The 18,179-nt window shown below is 40.8% G+C and overlaps 1 protein-coding gene across 1 annotated transcript in view; it reads left to right on the top strand.

Annotated features, from left to right (window-relative positions):
* The first annotated feature begins 1,454 nt into the window (after window positions 1-1,454).
* Window positions 1,455-18,179, top strand: part of LOC111644585 (1-phosphatidylinositol 4,5-bisphosphate phosphodiesterase beta-1-like) — a 24,374-nt gene continuing 7,649 nt past the window's right edge. The window contains exons 1-16 of the mRNA XM_023393496.2: window positions 1,455-1,950; window positions 5,365-5,442; window positions 6,859-6,927; window positions 8,101-8,241; window positions 8,458-8,537; window positions 9,408-9,461; window positions 10,556-10,631; window positions 11,108-11,208; window positions 11,772-11,935; window positions 13,204-13,350; window positions 14,057-14,214; window positions 15,005-15,087; window positions 15,180-15,264; window positions 15,381-15,546; window positions 16,840-16,895; window positions 17,736-17,922. Coding sequence (XP_023249264.1) covers window positions 1,852-1,950; window positions 5,365-5,442; window positions 6,859-6,927; window positions 8,101-8,241; window positions 8,458-8,537; window positions 9,408-9,461; window positions 10,556-10,631; window positions 11,108-11,208; window positions 11,772-11,935; window positions 13,204-13,350; window positions 14,057-14,214; window positions 15,005-15,087; window positions 15,180-15,264; window positions 15,381-15,546; window positions 16,840-16,895; window positions 17,736-17,922 — 1,744 coding nt within the window. The 5' untranslated portion in view covers window positions 1,455-1,851. The remainder of the gene's footprint in view (window positions 1,951-5,364; window positions 5,443-6,858; window positions 6,928-8,100; window positions 8,242-8,457; window positions 8,538-9,407; window positions 9,462-10,555; window positions 10,632-11,107; window positions 11,209-11,771; window positions 11,936-13,203; window positions 13,351-14,056; window positions 14,215-15,004; window positions 15,088-15,179; window positions 15,265-15,380; window positions 15,547-16,839; window positions 16,896-17,735; window positions 17,923-18,179) is intronic.

The raw sequence follows: 18,179 nt of genomic DNA, 5'->3' as shown, positions 1-18,179 counted from the left end.
TTCATCAAAGCTACTTTCTATTTTTTTTTTTTTAAAAAAGGTTCCAATAAAAACTGCAGAGTCTGTGAATAATCATTAGCTGCATCCGCACAAAGAGATAAATGTGTCAGCTGACATACATCCCCGTGAAATCAGCGGAGATGCATTTTTATGAGTATTAGTATTTTATTTTTGTTGTCTGCTGCTCAGCAAACACTTCAGATGTTTTACGCAGATTGCTTCACAGAAACACGACTGGATTTGTTCAAACACAACAAACAGTGGCAGATATTACAGACAGTCACAGGGTCGTGTCCTTATCTGCAGCTTGCTCCTCTGAATCATCACACACAGACTCTCACTCTTAATCATGATCTCTCATTTACTGGAGTGTTCATACACCAAAAGGGAGACACTGTTGTTTTACAATATCGTCAATTATTCAATCTCCAATGTCTCGCCCACTCTCTTCCTTCCTCTGTTATAATCAGCTGTGTTTGTCAACATGAAAATCTAACGCCAGCATGTGTATTTTAAATACAGTCTACACTGTAAATACTTTTGGCCGAGACCCCATAGTTCTTGTTCAGGGAAATCTCAATACGACAGCAAACAATGATATTATAGACATAGCGTTTTCTAACTTTGTGGCTGTTTCCTGTGTCAACATGATAATTCGCTCGTGCATAAAGCCAGGCCCTGAAAGGTGGGGGTTGGAGATACTATAACGTTTGATTTCAGTGGAACTCCAAATAAAACCAGGGCCAGAATCAACATTATAAATACCACTTCCAATATGTCATTAATTATTATGAGGTGAATGCATCATCAATTGGCTACCTCTAAATACATTGTTTATTACCACCAAATGATTGATGAGAATGTGATTTATTGAATCTGATATCAAGACAATAAATCAAAGACTTAGACTTAGAATCAGTAGTAGTACTATCCTGCACAAAGCCCTGACCTCAACCCCATCAGACACCAACACCACAGCAGCAGGTTAATACCCGTTAGGAGTGAGAGTCACATGCTAGTGTAATGTGTGTGTCCACATACTTTTGGCAATGTAGTGTAAATCATATGTGGCCTTATTTGACCGTAATCCTGGTTTGGTTTGATTCACTCTCGACTAAATCGCCCACTCCCTTTCCTTTTTCTCCCACTTGCTCTTTATTCACTCTCTCTCTCTCTCTCTCTCTCTCTCTCTCTCTCGCTCTCTCTCTCTCTCCTTTACTACCCTTCCACTTCTTCACTCATTTCTCTCCATCTCTCCCACACTCTTTCTTTCTTTCTCTCTATCTCTCTCTGTCGCTCCTGCTCTCCCTCTCTTATCCCTCCCCCATCTGTGGGAAGCTGCCATTGTGCGCATGTCGCCGATGAGTCAATTTGTGGAGGCAGTGCACGCACACACACACACACACACTAACACACACACACACACACATATCCTGTCTCCCACGAAGGCATCTGTTTTAGTCTGTCTCTCTGTGAGATGCAGCACCAACAGAGAAGAGAGGGGGAGATGGGCAGAGGGAGGGAGGAAGAGGAGAAGAGGGAGGGATAAGAAAAGAGAGTAGAGAGGAAGGAGACGTAGCAGAGTGGAAGAGGAGAGAGTGGAAGAAGCACTGAAATTTAAAAAAAAAAAAAGAGTGAAGAGAGAGAAAGACGAGACAAGTGCAGCCAAAAGACAGGAGCAAATGTGAGGAGGAGGAGGAGGAAGAGGGGATGGTGCTGCAGCTGAGCATCTCTGCCTGACTTCTGTGGAGTTTGGACTCGGACTTGACAGAGATGCAGCATCCGAGTGTCTGAGCCGGAGCATCTCCAGTTTGTGTGTGTGAGAGCGCGCGTGTGAATGTGTGTGAAGCCATGGCGAGCGCCCAGCCGGGGGTCCACGCACTGAAACTCCAGACTCCCTCCGTCTCTCACACACTGAGGAACGGAAGTAACTTCATTAAATGGGACGAGGTAAGGACACTCGTTTTCCTTAAGTACTTAAAAACATCAAACAGAAGCGCACGCCAAGCATCTTTTATTATTTTCTCCTTTTTCAATTTCATTCATTATTTTTGTTTAACTAATTTTTCAGATAGATGCATATGTTTCTCAACATAAGAATATGATCATCATGCTTAACTGGATCGAATCCAGTTGAATAGAATTGGAGTGAGACATTAAGAGGAGGAAGAGGAGGAAATGTGCCATGTTGTCAGATGTGTTTACTATTCATTTGTTGATTGAGCTTTGGCAGTAAGTACCTGTGGATTAGATGCCAACAAGACAGTGACGAGAGAGTGTGTGTGTGTGTGTGTGTGTGCACGTTAGTGCAAGTGTGTGCACGTGAGATGCAATTGTGGTCAGTTTCTCTGTTGCCACCTGTTGGTATGGAATCTATTAGTATGCATTTACTGTAGTGTGTGTGTGTGTGTGTGTGTGTGTGTGCGTGCGCTTAAAAGACGCACACGCACAACTCCTCCAGTGCCTTCATGTGTCACAGTCAAATGCATAATTGGAGATATTTGCAGAGCTCTGTGTGTGTGTGTGTGTGTGTGTGTGTTGGTATGCTGAAGTACAGAGCCCTGACAATGAGAAACGTGCTGTCCGGTTGCCATGGTAACTGGCATGGTTACCACCACCTAAACAGATCTGATGTGTGTGAGGAAGAATGGATGTTTGTTTGGCTGTGTGTGCATGCGTGCGTGCGTGCGTGTGTGTGTGTGCGTGCGTGTGTGTATCAGTGAATTGAGCTATATAATATCATGAATCATACTTACAGAAGAACTAATCCAATATACTGTTGAATCTATTCACCGTGTGTGTGTGTGTGTGTGTGTGTGTGTGTTGATATTTGAATAACATGTAGAGCTGAGCTTTATGAAAAATAGAATCGGTTGCCATGCCAACGAGTGACAACCTGGGATCTAGTTAACCATCTTCTCAGCTTTTCCTTCGAGTTTTTTTATTCTTCTGAATGTAGGTTGCACCGTGACGAGGTGAGACGCTCAGACAGCACAATCCATGACCTTTTCAAACATATGCAAAGACATGTACAGAACTTCATAAGCACTGACATCTGTACAAATATTATAGCAGACTGTTTTACCACAAGAGATGCTGCCAGTATAAAAAAAAAAAAAAACACAGCTGGTTTCCTAAAGCAGGTCACCAAATGTGCTTTTTACAGTCTGTGACCTTTCATAGAAACTGCAGATCTGTTTCTAATTTCTAAATGACCCCAAACTTAATTGAAAAACTCAAGGCTACATCACCGACTGAGCAATGCGGACAACTACCTTGGGTCCCCAGAACCCCAGGGGCCCCAAAAGCCCAAGGTTTACTCCATATTATTTGGGTCTGCATAATCTGATTAATTGTAAATTTGAAGAAGGTTGTAACACTGAAGTACGATATCAATAAGGTTGAAGCCTCGCAATCAATATCTCAATATCTAGTTTTCAAGACTTTAACTCTTTTAGTTTCTATTGAGCTCATTCTTCCATTGCTCTGCATGAAGTTAACACACAGAAAACCTATGGCAAGGTAGTAACAATTCATTTCATTATCAATTGTTTTGATAACAATTGAACAAATATTCACATTTGAGAAGCTGATACCTGTAAATTGTTTGAAAGTTTTGCTTGAAAGGATTAATAATTTATGAAAATATTTTCTTAACCTTAGTCACTTATTTTAATCAGTCATTCACTATGAAGTCTTTATTATTGCATCTGTCTATGTGAGTGTCATTAAACAAAAATCCATATATGGTCAAATGTTGATTGGGTTTTTCTCAGGTTGAAAACACTTATGCTGGTCAAACTCATCACTTTAGTAAATTTTATATTTAAGATAACTATACCTGGTAATCTTCTCACTGTATACACCCTGTATACATTTACTTTTCTGTCATTTGAACATGTGGACATTCATAAATTAATTACCTGTGAGGTACCTCAAGGCTCCTCCCTGGGTCCTGTTTTATTTTCTTATTCTCAGTTATTGTGAATGCACCACTGATTCCATTCAGCTGAATTTTCTGAACGTCAGGTTTTTATGTTTGACCTATCACCTGAAACCTTGTAACTTCTCATCTTTGACTCTAGATATGTAAATGTGAACCATATTCTAGCTGAAATTTGGAAGCCATTATATTTCGGCCCACTTCTGTGCAACTACTGACTATTGAACCAATTAAAACAAACCACTTGTTCAACAGTTTGCTTTTGTCTTTAGTTCATTCTGACTTCAGCAGTTTTGCTGTAAGATGGAAAACATACACATACAACAGTCAAGATTTTATCATTTCATTTTTGGAATCAAATGTTGTAGTCCCAGTTTATTTTAGATATTATAATCTAATTTGTTTGCTGTGCGTTCTTATTAGCCAGTGGTATTGCATGTGTTAACAAAGATTCGTTTTGTTTTTTAGCAGCAGTCGACAGCTGCTCGCCACATGAACTCGTCCTCTGAAACACACATTTCATATGAAGTGCAAAAATTTTTCAAACAACAAAACATGAGGACAGCTGCACTGTTTGGTTCCACCTGGAGCCAATTAGAAACTGTCATGGTGGGTTACTATGGCAACAGGGACAAAGTTGGATGTCGTGACAACTTAACAGAACATTAGTCTGAAACATGGAGGAGTTATGTTGTGTCCATGGTGTTTCCTGTTTAATGAGCCCACTCATAAGTGTTTACTGATTCTGGACACTTATGACAACTGAAATATATAGTGTTGAGTAAAAGTAGTTTTTATATATGGCTACTTAAAGCAGCTATAATTGATATTTTAATCATAACAATGTATAAAAAGACATTGTGAAATCTGTGTCACTCGTAGTGATGAACCTACAGAGAATTATCACCTGAATCCGCAGCTCCCCTCGGCTTTACAGAGCTTTACAGTGAGTTTCAGCTCATTATTTAGCTTGTCTGGCCCTCAACTTTACTGCTCTGCTTCACTCTCGTCGCTCTCACATATTATTTTCAGCAACAGCAAAAGCCAACTATCCGCTACCTGCTCAGCAGCAAAACAGCAGACAGACTCAGTTAGAGACCAGCTGGTGAACATAATAAAACAAAGCTAAAAGAGAGGGAAACGTGATTCAATGTCAATGATAATGTTGCTCCATAACTGGTGGATGTGTAACTGAGCAACAGTTCGCTAACAAGTTATTCATATCAAGTTAAAAAGTGATGATATAACAATGTGTTCACAACCTCTTTCCTATTTCATCAGTTAACATTGATCCATTGCACTGTGGGAGGAGATTTTTACTTTTTATGAAGGACACTGCTTTTTTTTTTTCTTTTTGAAAGCTGTTTGCTCTTGTCGTAATTCTTGAGGTTTTCTTAATGTTTTCACTGGTTCCACTTCAGGATCTGTCAACTGTTACTCCAGTGACTCTGTACGTGGATCCACATGGATTTTACCTCTACTGGACTGAACAAAACAAGGTACGCATATACACTGAGACACACATGGTCTTGAAATGCCTCTACATATAGATCTACTTGTATATTGTTGACTGGCCAGATGATGAGGAACAAGTATAGCTTAAAAAGAGTCATGGTAGTCGATGAAGTCCCAGTTTGACTCATGAATGTGCAGAGTTCAGTAAACATCGTAATTTGGACTTGATTCAGACTCATTTCAAAATCATATTCGCTAAATGTATCTCTACCATCTCATTTTATGCACACTTTACCTAATGAATTGAAATCTCCATTTTAAATAACATGCATCAACTATTAACATATTAGTTGAAGCCATGGTCATTAGTTCATTTCAACAGTTTAACCACTGTTAATTTGCAGGTAACAGGTAATAGCTGCAGGTTTCCTTGGCAACAACACTTGATGCAGTTGATTCTTGCTAACAGTTAAGCTGATGCTAACTCAATAGTGAAACAGAGGTAACCATGTTATACTGACTCCAATTAAACTTTAAAGAAATGGATTTTTGAGCAGATTCCTTCTTTTTGCTTGTAGTATTAATGTCATAGATACATTTCAGGATATCTTGGCACAGAAAAGTAACAAACTCAGGAGCTAAAATGGCATGATTTACATAGGTTATAACATATAATTCGTCTCGCCCATGGATTCACCTCTTCTCTCGAGCCGTGACGTTTAAGGCTGCGAACGTCAAGGGCTGGTGGGACATGTTGTTTCTTATAGACCCCTTCAAAACATTAACAGCAACATTAGATATTTTGTAAAATAACATACAATTCTGTTGTAAACCCCCGACGCTAGCCGTACGCTATGCTATTGAGAGAGACTGTTCCAAGGTTGGATTTTGATCGAGGAAGTTCGAGGTTTCACTTTGGCTCTTAATTTAAAACTGTTGCATGATTTCTAAAAAACATGATTTGGTTAATCATCGTTAATGTTTCACACATCAGAGCCGATTGTTCTTTTCAAAGCATGAAGTAGGTAAATTTCTCTTTCGCACATGAGCGTATGTGTTAAAGAAAAACTTGCAAATAGCCAAAATAACCATGAACATGTCATTTACATTTTAATACTGCCAAACAAGTATACAGTCAATTCATCAAACATGTACTGGATGTGAACACTGTAAATGTTCGTGCTATAAATATAAATATACATATATATATATATATGTGTATATACAGAACCTGTACAGATATATGTATGATGAAAAGCTGCAGGAACAACACTGAATAGGAATTGCACGGAGAGGCATATAGACAGCATGTAATCATTGATTGTCACAAATCCACATGCTCACTTTCTCTTTCTCTCCAGGTGGGCTTAAATCCTTAGCAGGAAACAGGATGAAGCACTTACCTGCCAGATAACAGCTGACTGTGTGTGTGTGTGTGTGTGTGTGTGTGTTTCCATTAGGACACAGAGCTGTTGGACCTGACCCTCGTCAAAGACGTCAGAACGGGTCGAAGCACCAAGACACCGAAGGTACCGTCACCTCTCTGCATCCGTTCACCTCTGCTTCACCTTTGTGTGTCAGGTCTATGTTTTCTCCTTCCTGCATTGCCTCTCTCCTTAGAGACACTTCTCTCCTCGCCCGCTGCATCTCACTGACCTCTCAGTGACCTCTCACTGAACAGTATTGATTTACTTTGTACTTGTATTATCACTTGTAGCTGGTATTATTAGTAGTATAGTTTGGCTTTTATCTTTAACCAATCCCTTTCTTATCTGTGTTTTATTCTTTTTTATTTAATGCTTTGAAGCTGCTTATGTCCTGTCATTGTGTTTTGGATTTCTACCACTACAAAAGCTCTTTGCATATGTTGCTCAAAAATCCCTCTATAAATAAGAAACAATATTATGTTTATTGTTCATTTTAAATCATGTTCACAAAGGCTGCTTCACAACTCTCCGATAATTTCCTCGCTCTGTTCCTCCACTACCTGTGCATTTATTTTGTCAACTAGAAACTGATGTTCACATCTTTATGTGAGGTGGGAATTCAACAAATTCTTTAAAAAAAAAATAACTGCATTGAAAAACTTGACACATAAGGTAGAAGAAGAGACAGCAATAGATGATCGCATTGTTTCAGCTCCAATAACAGAAAGAGTTTGTTGGAATTAGGTTTATAAAAATGATATACCAAAGCATACTCACATAAGATTAATTTATGACTTAACATAAACATAAAGTTTATTAAAAAATTGGAAGAACTGGAGGTGTATTGGAGGTGTATTGGAGGTGTATTGGAGGTGTATTGTAGTGCAGGTATGAGCCCATGTGACCTCCAAAACCCAACATATTGCCAGTTTGCAGAAGACTGCCGGTTTGGCTTCGTCAGTCAAGAAAGAAAAAGCCACATGTACCGTTAGCTTGGTGAAAAATGTGGTGACCACATATATTTCAGATGGCTGAGTTCAACGAGACAAAACTATTGTGTCTTTGCAAACACATTTCTAAGCTGTTAAACTTTAAAATACAACATTTCACACAGGATATAAAGTTTGATTGTATGTGAGACACATCATCCTCTGTAACACCACAAGAGCAGAACGCTTTGTATTTTTGATGGATGATCGGTCTGCCCTCACCTCGTGCGTCTCCTCTCTGCGAGCCTGCAGCGGCCGACAGCTTTCATTCTGTGTCGTCCAATAGGAGGCCAAGCTGCGGGAGCTGCTGGATGTGGGAAACCTGGTTGGCCGTCTGGAGAACCGCATGGTTACCGTGGTTACGGCTTCAGACCTCGTAAACGTCAACCAGCTCAACTTCATCGCTTCACAGGAGGACGAGGCCAAGGTGCTGAGCTCAGCGCGGTGATGATGTCAGAGACTGATGATGATTGATATAATAAACTTTATTTACACAGCACTTTTCTTAACAAAGTTACAGAGTGCTTTACAATAGGAATAAAACCAGACAAGGCAAATGATGATGATGATGATGATGACGACGATGACGACGATGATGACGGTGATGATGGTGATGATGATGATGATAATTTGATTTCACTAGGTGTGGTGTGAGGAACTGTTTTCTCTGTCCTCCAATCTGCTGAGCCACAATCTCAACAGAGACCGCAGTCTGCTGAAAGCGTGAGTACACACACACACACACACACACACACGCACACACACTTGTCGTACTATATTTGTGGTGACCCATCATTGCCTAACCCCCCTAACCCTGATGATTCTAACCCTAAAACCGAGTCTTAACCCTGAAACAGCTGAGTCACCGTTTTTTCTGACCCCACGAATATAGTAAAACAGCTACATGCCTGTACACTCTTCAAACACACTTCATCTTCGGCCTATTGAAAGGATGAGTCTGGTGCTATTCTTTATCTTTCTTATTGTCTGCAAATCCCCCCAAAAAAGACTAAAACCAACAGTGAGGATCATGGTTTAGGATCAAGAAACTATGTTCAGACGGACTAGTAATGCTACTGTGTCCACGCAGTGTGTGTGAAGGAAGTGTTAGGGAAGGAAGTGTTAGGGAAGGAAGTGTGAGGGAAGGAAGTGTTAGGAAGTTAATAGACATTCGGCTGCTACGTTGGTGAAATCTAGGATTCAGCATCTGTGGCACCGACGATGTTGTTCCCACCTTTTCTTAGATCTGCGACCAGAATAATTCAGATGTGTCTGTGACCTCCATCAAAACATAACTTTATCTTGAAAGAATCATTTTCTACTAAATTTCTACCTACCTTGAAATATTACTTCAAAGGTCAGAAATATTTTTGCAGCTACGATATCCAAAGTGTGGCTTATCCCACAGACCTCCATTTGATAAAGTACACTTTCTTTTTCCCTCAAGACAACAAATATTGTTGATGATCACAATAATTCTTCTCATATTCACTGATAGGTTTTATATTAAACTCCTCCTCATGTTGCTGGGTAGTGCCTTGAGATCCGACATTGTGATTTACATCTGACAGTCCTTGTATCTCTGTGTTTCAGGTATGTCAAGTTAACTCTCCAGCCGAACGCAGAGGGGAGAATCCCCGTCAAGAAGTGAGTCACTGATCATTCCCATTACTTTCCTAATCTTTAATCAATGGTTCTGTCTGGAAGTTAACTTTGAGGCACATGTTAGAGCCGATGGCTGAGGATGTGAGAAAATAGCCTGGCGAAATCTGCAGAGACACGCACAAACTTAAACTTTGCTCTTTCCTGTCCCTCGCTTCCAAAAATAAACTTAATTCCATGTGCACTTGGGAAAGCAAAAACAGGGACAGGATTCATGGAGGTGCTTAATTCAGCTCTGACCTGGTAATCAACCACTGCCAGAGCATGAGACGGATAATACAGTTATGATGGATTTTAGAGGCAAACCAGGAGCAGAATTAAGGTCAGTTGATATTTCTTGGAAGTCAAAGGATAGGGTTTGAGAGTGGTTGGGAAACACACTGAGGAAATCCACATTGTTGGGGTGAAATTGTTTAAAGGTCCATGTCTTTTTTTTTATTATTATAAAGCAGGTCCAGGTTCTGTGTTAATGCTGTATTCAGAAACTGAGCCTTAAAACGAGCAGTCAGGACTTCCTGTAACTTTGTGATGTCACAACAAAGCAGTCACCGCTCTCAGTCATGCCCCAAACCCCGCCCACCCAGAAACACCATCCAACACTCGCAGGATTTGGTTTCTCTGAGTGTTTTACCTGAAATCTGAAATCCAGCTATATTTTTATTCAATCACTCAGAAAACAGTCAGCCAATCAGAAGATAGACTCAGAGCCTCCTCTCTTCTGATTGGCTTACCGACCTGTTGTTACTAGAGCTCCAGAGAGAAGCCTGAGAGAGGAGATGTAAAACTACACTGAGATGCTTTTTGGTTCTTAAAACCACAAACATATCTTCTGATGGATCAACACTTCAAATAAATCACAAAAAAAGTGTAAAATACGGATCTTTAAAGTCTGGTTCTGGGATTGTGATAAAGGAAGAAGTTTTGTGGAGTCAGAGGACATTTGGGGGAGTTACAGAAGTAAATTTGGGGTGTTTAATTAGGGGGGAGATATTTTAAGAGGTAAAAATGTAGGTTTGGGGTTGGTGACATGCTGTGGTTAAGGATGAGCTGATAATGGTGTGATGTCATGTGTGTTGTAGCATCGTCCGACTGTTTTCATCAGACAGAAAGAAAGTGGAGAATGCCTTGGAGAACTGCAGACTGCCCTATGGACGGGTAAACACAGTTTGTTTTTATCATTAGTAGCAGTAAGTTAAATATACCATGGATTACATGATTTAAAATCTCTTGCCTCTTCCCTTTGGATAAACACATGTAAGACACACAGACCTTTTCAATTTCTTGCTTTTCTATTTGCCGTCGAGGCTTTTATCTGGAGCTTCTTGTCCAGAGTGACTCACAGTGCATGGAGGGGTGAAATGAGCTCAGATATCTGGGTCATCAATTTTTGAAGCAACCAGTAAAAAGCAAAAAAATGGAAAGAGTCATATTCACATTGAATATTCCTGTGAGCACAGAAAGACAAACAGAGAAGGTTTAAGGTTTTAAAACTTTTTATTTTTTATTTTTTATAGCAAGTAGAAGGAGGATAAAGCAGGAGATGCTGAATGCTGGAGGCTAACAGACTGCTTCTGACGATGGCAGTTTTCAGTTGCCTTTATGTCAATGTCCACGTCTTATATATTCGACAGGGTGACGGCATCAAACTGGAGGACTTCACGCTTGAAGTTTACAAGAGCTTTTTGGACAGCCTGTGTCCTCGTCCTGAGCTCAGCAACATCTTTAAACTGCAGTGAGTGTTTAAAAAAAATCCTTCACCTGTTTTACAGGCGCCGCGCTCAGATAAGCTCAAAGACTTATTAATGTTGAAGAAGCTGCTCTGCAAAATGAGATTTTTTAAGCGTGTTGTTATTTGCTTCGGGCCAATTTCTTTGATATGGGAAGAATGATGAATAATGATTCATCTTGTGTCCCACTTGTGCACAGAGGAGGATTAAAGAGAGGATGTAAGTGTGTTAGAGTGTTAACCAAAGTCTTAAATCTATTGTGTTCAGCAAATTCAAAGTCAGTCATTCCATGTATTCGTTAGTTTGTAAAATGTCAAAAAATAAGGACAAATACATGTCACTTGTCAGAACTCATGTTGTCGTCTCCTTCTTAATCATATTTGTCTGTTCTAAATTGTCCGGTCTAAAGAAAGCGATGTTAACGGGGGAAAAAGTCATTGCAAAACTTTGACGACGTTTAACATTTTGATACTTTAAGGCCTTAAATGTGAATTGTTTGTAAGGATCTGTGCACGTCCTGCAGTTCCCTCCCTCTAACCTGAGCCCTGACCTTTGCTCTGCTCTGCAGAGGAGGGAAGGACGGGACCTTGTCCGTCGATCAGATGACAGAGTTCATCAATAACAAACAGAGAGACCCGAGGCTGAACGAAATCCTCTACCCGCCTCTTCGTCCTGCACAGACGCACACTGTAATGGAGAGGTACCAGCATGACCAGGCACAGCTGAAGCAAGGTACACACACACACACACACACACACACACACACACACACACACACACACACACACACACACAAACACATGACAACACATCTCTGATATTTTTCCAACACATTCCTACACATGTAAAAATGTCATCAGCTGTGTTTGTTAGCAACATGTGCGTTTGTGTGTGTGTGTGTGTGTGTGTGTGTGTGTGTGTGTGTGTGTGTGTGTGTGTGTGTGTGTGTGTGTTGTGCACATGGATTGATACCAAAATACTCCTGTAACCCTCCCACATGCCCACAGAGAGTAAACTGCTAAAATAAGAACTTCAGGTCCTCACATTTGTGTTGGATCCTGCCAGAAGAAAACTTGGCACTCACTTCAAATATCCAGCACCAACTCTTGTAGGAATCTTTTTTTTCACCTAAATAAGACTAAGACTTCTGTCTCTTTGCTTCTGTTTTCCCTTGAATCTGAAAACTTCACTGACTCATATCTACATGATTAATCGTTTGGTCATCGTATTAGTAAACTGCTGTTACTTCAAATATTATAAGATTTAAAACACTGTTTTAGGATATGAGTATGTTTTCTCCATCATCGATATGAAGTCAAACATTTTCACTAACACTCTTTTGTTTTGTTGATTTGTATGTTTAATTTTTGTGTTAAGATTCACTATATTTATTAAAAAATAATAATAAAAAAAAAAGCCACAATATCATTAAAATCTGAAATAAACACTCACCTCAGAGTTAACGAGTGATGTGTCCTCCGCAAAATTACACCATTTGTTGTTTGTTTAATTGTTTTAAAATGACCTTTATTTATATTCAGGAGCAAAACAGGAAGTAATGAGACATAATTCTTAACCCACGTAAAGTAGTTAGTTTACTTGAACTAAACCTCATGGAGAAGGGAAGCAGATCTAAGGGCTCATATGGGTCTGTTCAGAAGAGGCTGTTGGTGTGAATTATTCTGTCATGTTGAGGGAGATGTAATAATCTCCACACATTGCTTCATGGCGGAAAGACAAGTGAATATTTGTTTTCGTTTTTTTTGATAGTTTAAAAACCATCAAGATATTAAGAAACAGCCCAAAGGGCATTTAAGAATTCATGAAATATTTAAACAGAGAAAGGACATTATATTTGGTAGATTTTGACTTTATGAAAGACTTTGTGCTTTGATGTTTTGTTCCTTTAACCGTTTTTGTGTGTGTGTGTGTGTGTGTGTGTGTGCGTGCGTGCGTGCGTGCGTGCGTGCGTGCGTGCGTGCATGCGTGTGTGTGTGTAGGCATGATTTCTGTCCAGGCGTTCTCCAGTTATCTGTCCAGTGATGAGAATGGAGTCATTCCACCAGAGAAACTGGACCAGTCTGAAGACATGAGCTTCCCCCTGTCCCACTACTTCATAAAGTCATCACATAATACCTACCTGACAGGTACGCACACACAGGACATGCACACACCTCCTCACTTTGCATCAACACGATTAATGCTGCTGTTGGAGTTTGTGAGGAAAGACTTTCAAGCGCGATGAGGAAACAACATCAGCCTGGAGGATTTTGCAGCTGTGAGGGGGCGGTGGCTGGTTTATTTCGACGCGTGTAAGAATATGAACCACAGTCTGGACTGATTTTAGTGCTTAGCTGTTATATAATATAATATAATATAATCATTCACTTCATAGCTGGTACGAACAGCAGAGAAATTACAAGATGACAGTTTAAATTCTGTGAACAAAGCAGAACGTCAGTCTCTGTGAAACGTTACAGTCCTTCACAGTGACTCACTCTCAACAAGCACCTCCATTAACACATCGGACATGCGTTTGCAGCATTGTGAATTTCTTTTTTGGTTTGAAAAATATATATATACCCAGGACTGTGTTACCAGAACTAACCATCATTACCACTGGTTGAAACTGATCCAACAGCTGCTGGGACCTGAGCCTGAGCCGAGGTTTGCTTTGTGTTCTGGGTGGTCTCACTCGGAAATACAGCCGCAGTATTGTCGTAATCTATTTTCTTTGCGACCTGTCATTAATTAAAAAGTCATTCTAATCATGGTGAGTGTAGACAAATTGTTGCTTTGTGCTGTAATGTGTGATTATGTCTCATGCTGTGATGTTTTGTCCGCATGTCGCAGCGGGCCAGCTGGCAGGCAGCTCCTCAGTGGAGATGTACAGGCAGGTTCTCCTGGCAGGATGCCGCTGTGTGGAACTGGACGTGTGGAAAGGAAGAACCGCTGAGGAGGAACCTGTCATCACGCACGGCTTCACCATGACGTCAGAAATCTCTTTTAAGGTGATTCAAGGCACACCCGAGCATCACGAGTCCTTTAAAGCTGTTATATTCTTGTCATGCAATTTGGCAGAATGTACCTTTTTAAATAATAATTTAGCAATTCCTTGTACTTTGATAACGTTTGTAAGACTTCCTGCGTCAAAAAATCCAGCTGTTAGACTTTGATGACGTCACACCTGAGCTCAGATTTCCTCACTGTCTCCAGGATGGTTTTAGAGTTGGTTGGTTGTCTTTAAAGTCCTACATGAACTCGCTCCTCCCTTCGTTTCTGACCTGCTTATAAAATATGAACCTGTTCTCAGAGGTCATGTGACGAAAGCGTTCCTTATCTACTGCATTATCTGTCTGTTTGACACTGCATTTTATGAAATTGTCTGTTTTCTGGGGCTAATTTTATCTCCTCTGTGAGGAAATGTTCAAGCTGAGACTTACTTGTAGAACCTGTAGAATAAAAAGCTTTGAGAACGCGCTACAAATGCCTGTAGAAATGGCCAATGGCAACTACGACTAAGCTGTTTGTTTGAAAGTTTACCTGGAATTAAACAAACATATATACCTCGACGTGTTTTCTCAAGTTGGACGGTGAATTTTTCTTTCGGCAGTGACGGAGTTTGGTCGTGGAAAACACAGGAGACATTTAAAACTAAAGAAAGTGATTGTTTGTTCTCCTGTGACGAACGCAGTGTATGGTCTTATCACATTTCTCAAAATATCCGTGATGGTTTGAAGTCGCTTTTACTTACTTTCTAGTCCTCTCAGTGCTGTTGTCATTGTGTCTCTTATTTTGCAGGAAGTGATCGAAGCCATCGCAGAGTGCGCCTTCAAGACCTCTCCTTTTCCTGTCATACTCTCCTTTGAGAACCACGTGGACTCGTGAGGATCTCTCTCGTTATTTACGCGTTGATTGATCTTGCAGCGCGAGATGATGAACTAACTATCTAATTATCTGTTTGTCCGCCTGTCAGTTTGAAGCAGCAGGCTAAGATGGCTGAATACTGTCGATCCATTTTCGGAGATGCGCTGCTGATTGACCCTCTGGACAAATACCCTGTAAGAACAAATCCTATATATACTGTAGTATCGCTGACTACAACTAATGTATAAGTTAAACTGTCGTGTCCTGTGTGTGTGTGTGTGTGTGTGTGTGTGTGTGTGTGTGTGTGTAGCTGGAGTCAGGTGTCCCCCTGCCCAGTCCTCAGGAGCTGATGGGCAAAATTGTCATCAAGAACAAGAAATCCCACAAACCCTCCAACAACACCGACACCAAGAGACTGACGGACCAACCTGCCAATCAGAGCAACGATCCAGTGTCTCCTAGCAACAACACAGGAGGTAAGACACAAAGACAAAATCACTTTTTTCTTTTTCTCCAGAAATCCACGTGAAATGTGTTTCAGCTGTGACACACCGACGGTCTTTGTATCCAAACACAAAACAGGACAATAAATCGCTCTGTCGCCTCTCAGGGTGGGAGAGCTTCATATGGCTGTTAATGCTAAAGACTATTCAGCCTCTAATTACAGTGGGGTATTTTGTGTGTGTGTGTGTGTGTGTGTTTGTGTGTGTGTGTGTGTGTGAATCATTCAAACTGTTTTCACATAGAGCGGCAACATCTCCTTACAAACATGAGTCACCACCAAATCAGCTTTGTTTTGTAAAAGTCCCGCGATGGCACCATGTTGCGTCTTTACTGAACAAAGCCAAGGTGAGAGAGAAATGGAAGAAGGATTTGGAAAAAGGGGAGGAAATGCGACAAATATCATTTAAATTACTTGGTTATCACACAAAATTATTGTCACACATTCTGGATGCAGGTCTCATTAGGAGTGTCTCTGTCAGACGTTACCTCACGTTACTCAGGGATCATTTCCATCATGACTGCGGCCGTAGTGACGGATCCGCTCACGCTGATGTCTCGCTGAATTTCCTGTGCAGTCCTCATCAGGGAATCTGTCTCAGTAATGAGCAGGACATCCCAGAAGAGGTCGGGCGGCTCAGAGCAGCAATTAAACAGCAGTGCAGGGGGACGTTAGGGATCCCTGCTGACACACCTGATGTGCCGAACCTGGAAACAGGTCTTGGGACTGAGAGAGCAGACCAGTAGCTTTGCTGAAGTGCACACACACACACACACACACACACACACACACACTGACTGTGACCCTGTGGTCAGTGAGCGGACTGAATAATCACCTGCAGAGAGGTTAACGCAGCGGGTTGTTCACAAAAACCACAGGCTTGTGTTTGGTTTTAATCCAGATCTTTTGTGTGTGTTGGACAATCGCTGCACAGGTTTGAGTTTATGTGTCACACAGATATCGTGAATGAATGAGTGATTATCTGCTGTTGGTTCATTTGTGGACAGATTTTTTACTTTTTATTTTTTACAGAAATCTCTCCGTTTGATAAATCATCTTCATATTTGATCAGCTGTTCACCTGCAGCTAAATTTACTGACGTGTGATCCCCTTCTAACTGATTACAAATCTGCCTTGTCACTGATTGATTAGACTTGTTATCAGTATCAGTTTTATTCTGATCTTTGATATTTGGAAAAAATAAAAATAGAAGAAGCGATGAAGAGACTGATGAGGATGAAGACTTGTTTAACTTTAATTTTAACAGAGATGGAGGCTGAGAGTGAGGAAGATGATGATGATGACGATGATGATGGTAAAAAGGTCAGTGGTGACGTCACACAGAGCCGAGGGTCGCTCACTCTCACCGCTGTCGCCATTTGTTGATGTTTATTTATAAAGTGTATTTTCATCGTGTTGTCGTTTATTCTTTTGTGCCATCGTCCTTGTTACTGTTGTTATTGACTCTTAATGTTATTGTTGTTGTTGTTGTTGTTGTTGTTAACACTTGCTGCTTTTTGTCGTCACGTGTGCTTTTATTTTCGCTGTTTATCTCTGCTGTTTATTTCCCTTGTTGTTGTTGCTGTTGTCTTTCTTTTCCTGGGTGTGCACAGTCGTCCGCAGCTTCAGGGGTGTTTGATTGGGTTTTTATTAAGTGTATCTTCACACACAGATGAGCTGAATGTTGGGGGGAAATGTGGAGGAGGGAAAGGGGCTGGCACAAACAACGCCCCCAAAACTGCTGATGAAAACATCTTTATTCACATCAAGAAGAAGAAAAATATGAAACAGATGAAACAGAAAGAAAGAAAAAAATCACAATTCATTATGGGAAAGAGAAGAATTGGACACAGATTGTGAGACTAGGTTTTGTGTGTGTGTTTGTGTTATAAAAGTGTCTGTGGATGTTTTGCTGTTTACTCTTGTCGTTACGTTCTTATTACTGTTTGTCAGACGGTGTCGCTGCTGTTGTTTGACTGCAACTTGTTGGAGCTCAGGCCCCAAAAAAAAAGTAATGGTTGAATCTGTTGCCTCACAAACATTTACCCAGCGCATGTTATTGGAAGTGATGCATCCATGAGATCCATTAAAGCCAGAGCTCTGATCCGAACAAGGGGGGGAGGCAGTGTTGACACTTTGTTCCTGTTCCTCCGTTTATTTCAGGGCTCAGCGGAGCGGGAGGCCGTGGCCACGGAGGAAATGTCAACTCTGGTGAACTACGTCCAGCCCACAAAGTTCAACTCCTTCGAAGCGTCCAAGAGTAAGAAAAGCAGATCAGATCCCTTCCTCCACACACTGACTCCTGCTGCGGCAACTGTTCATCTCATGCCTCAGCTCTCTCTGTACAAACATCAACATTTCATCTTGAATTAACAAGATTATGAGTAAATAAATAAATAAATGTCGTGATGTGTCATTTTGACCTTTATCATGTTTCTACACGAGCAAAGTTTAGTCAAACAAGATGAAACAATTATCTGAAAGGGAGAAATTTATTGGTGTGTGTGTGTGTGTGTGTGTGTGTGTGTGTGTGTGTGTGTGTGTGTGTGTGTGTGTGTGTGTGTGTGCATGTGACTGAGTGGGTAGGTGTGATTGTAGAGTGTGCGT

Source organism: Seriola lalandi, unplaced genomic scaffold (genome assembly GCF_002814215.2).
Source record: "Seriola lalandi dorsalis isolate HSWRI2012SDOR001 ecotype SW California unplaced genomic scaffold, Sedor1 jcf7180002054937, whole genome shotgun sequence".
In the NCBI taxonomy this organism is placed as follows: Eukaryota; Metazoa; Chordata; class Actinopteri; order Carangiformes; family Carangidae; genus Seriola; species Seriola lalandi.
The sequence above is the reverse complement of the archived record's forward strand: the minus strand, read 5'-3'. Positions and strand labels throughout refer to the sequence as shown.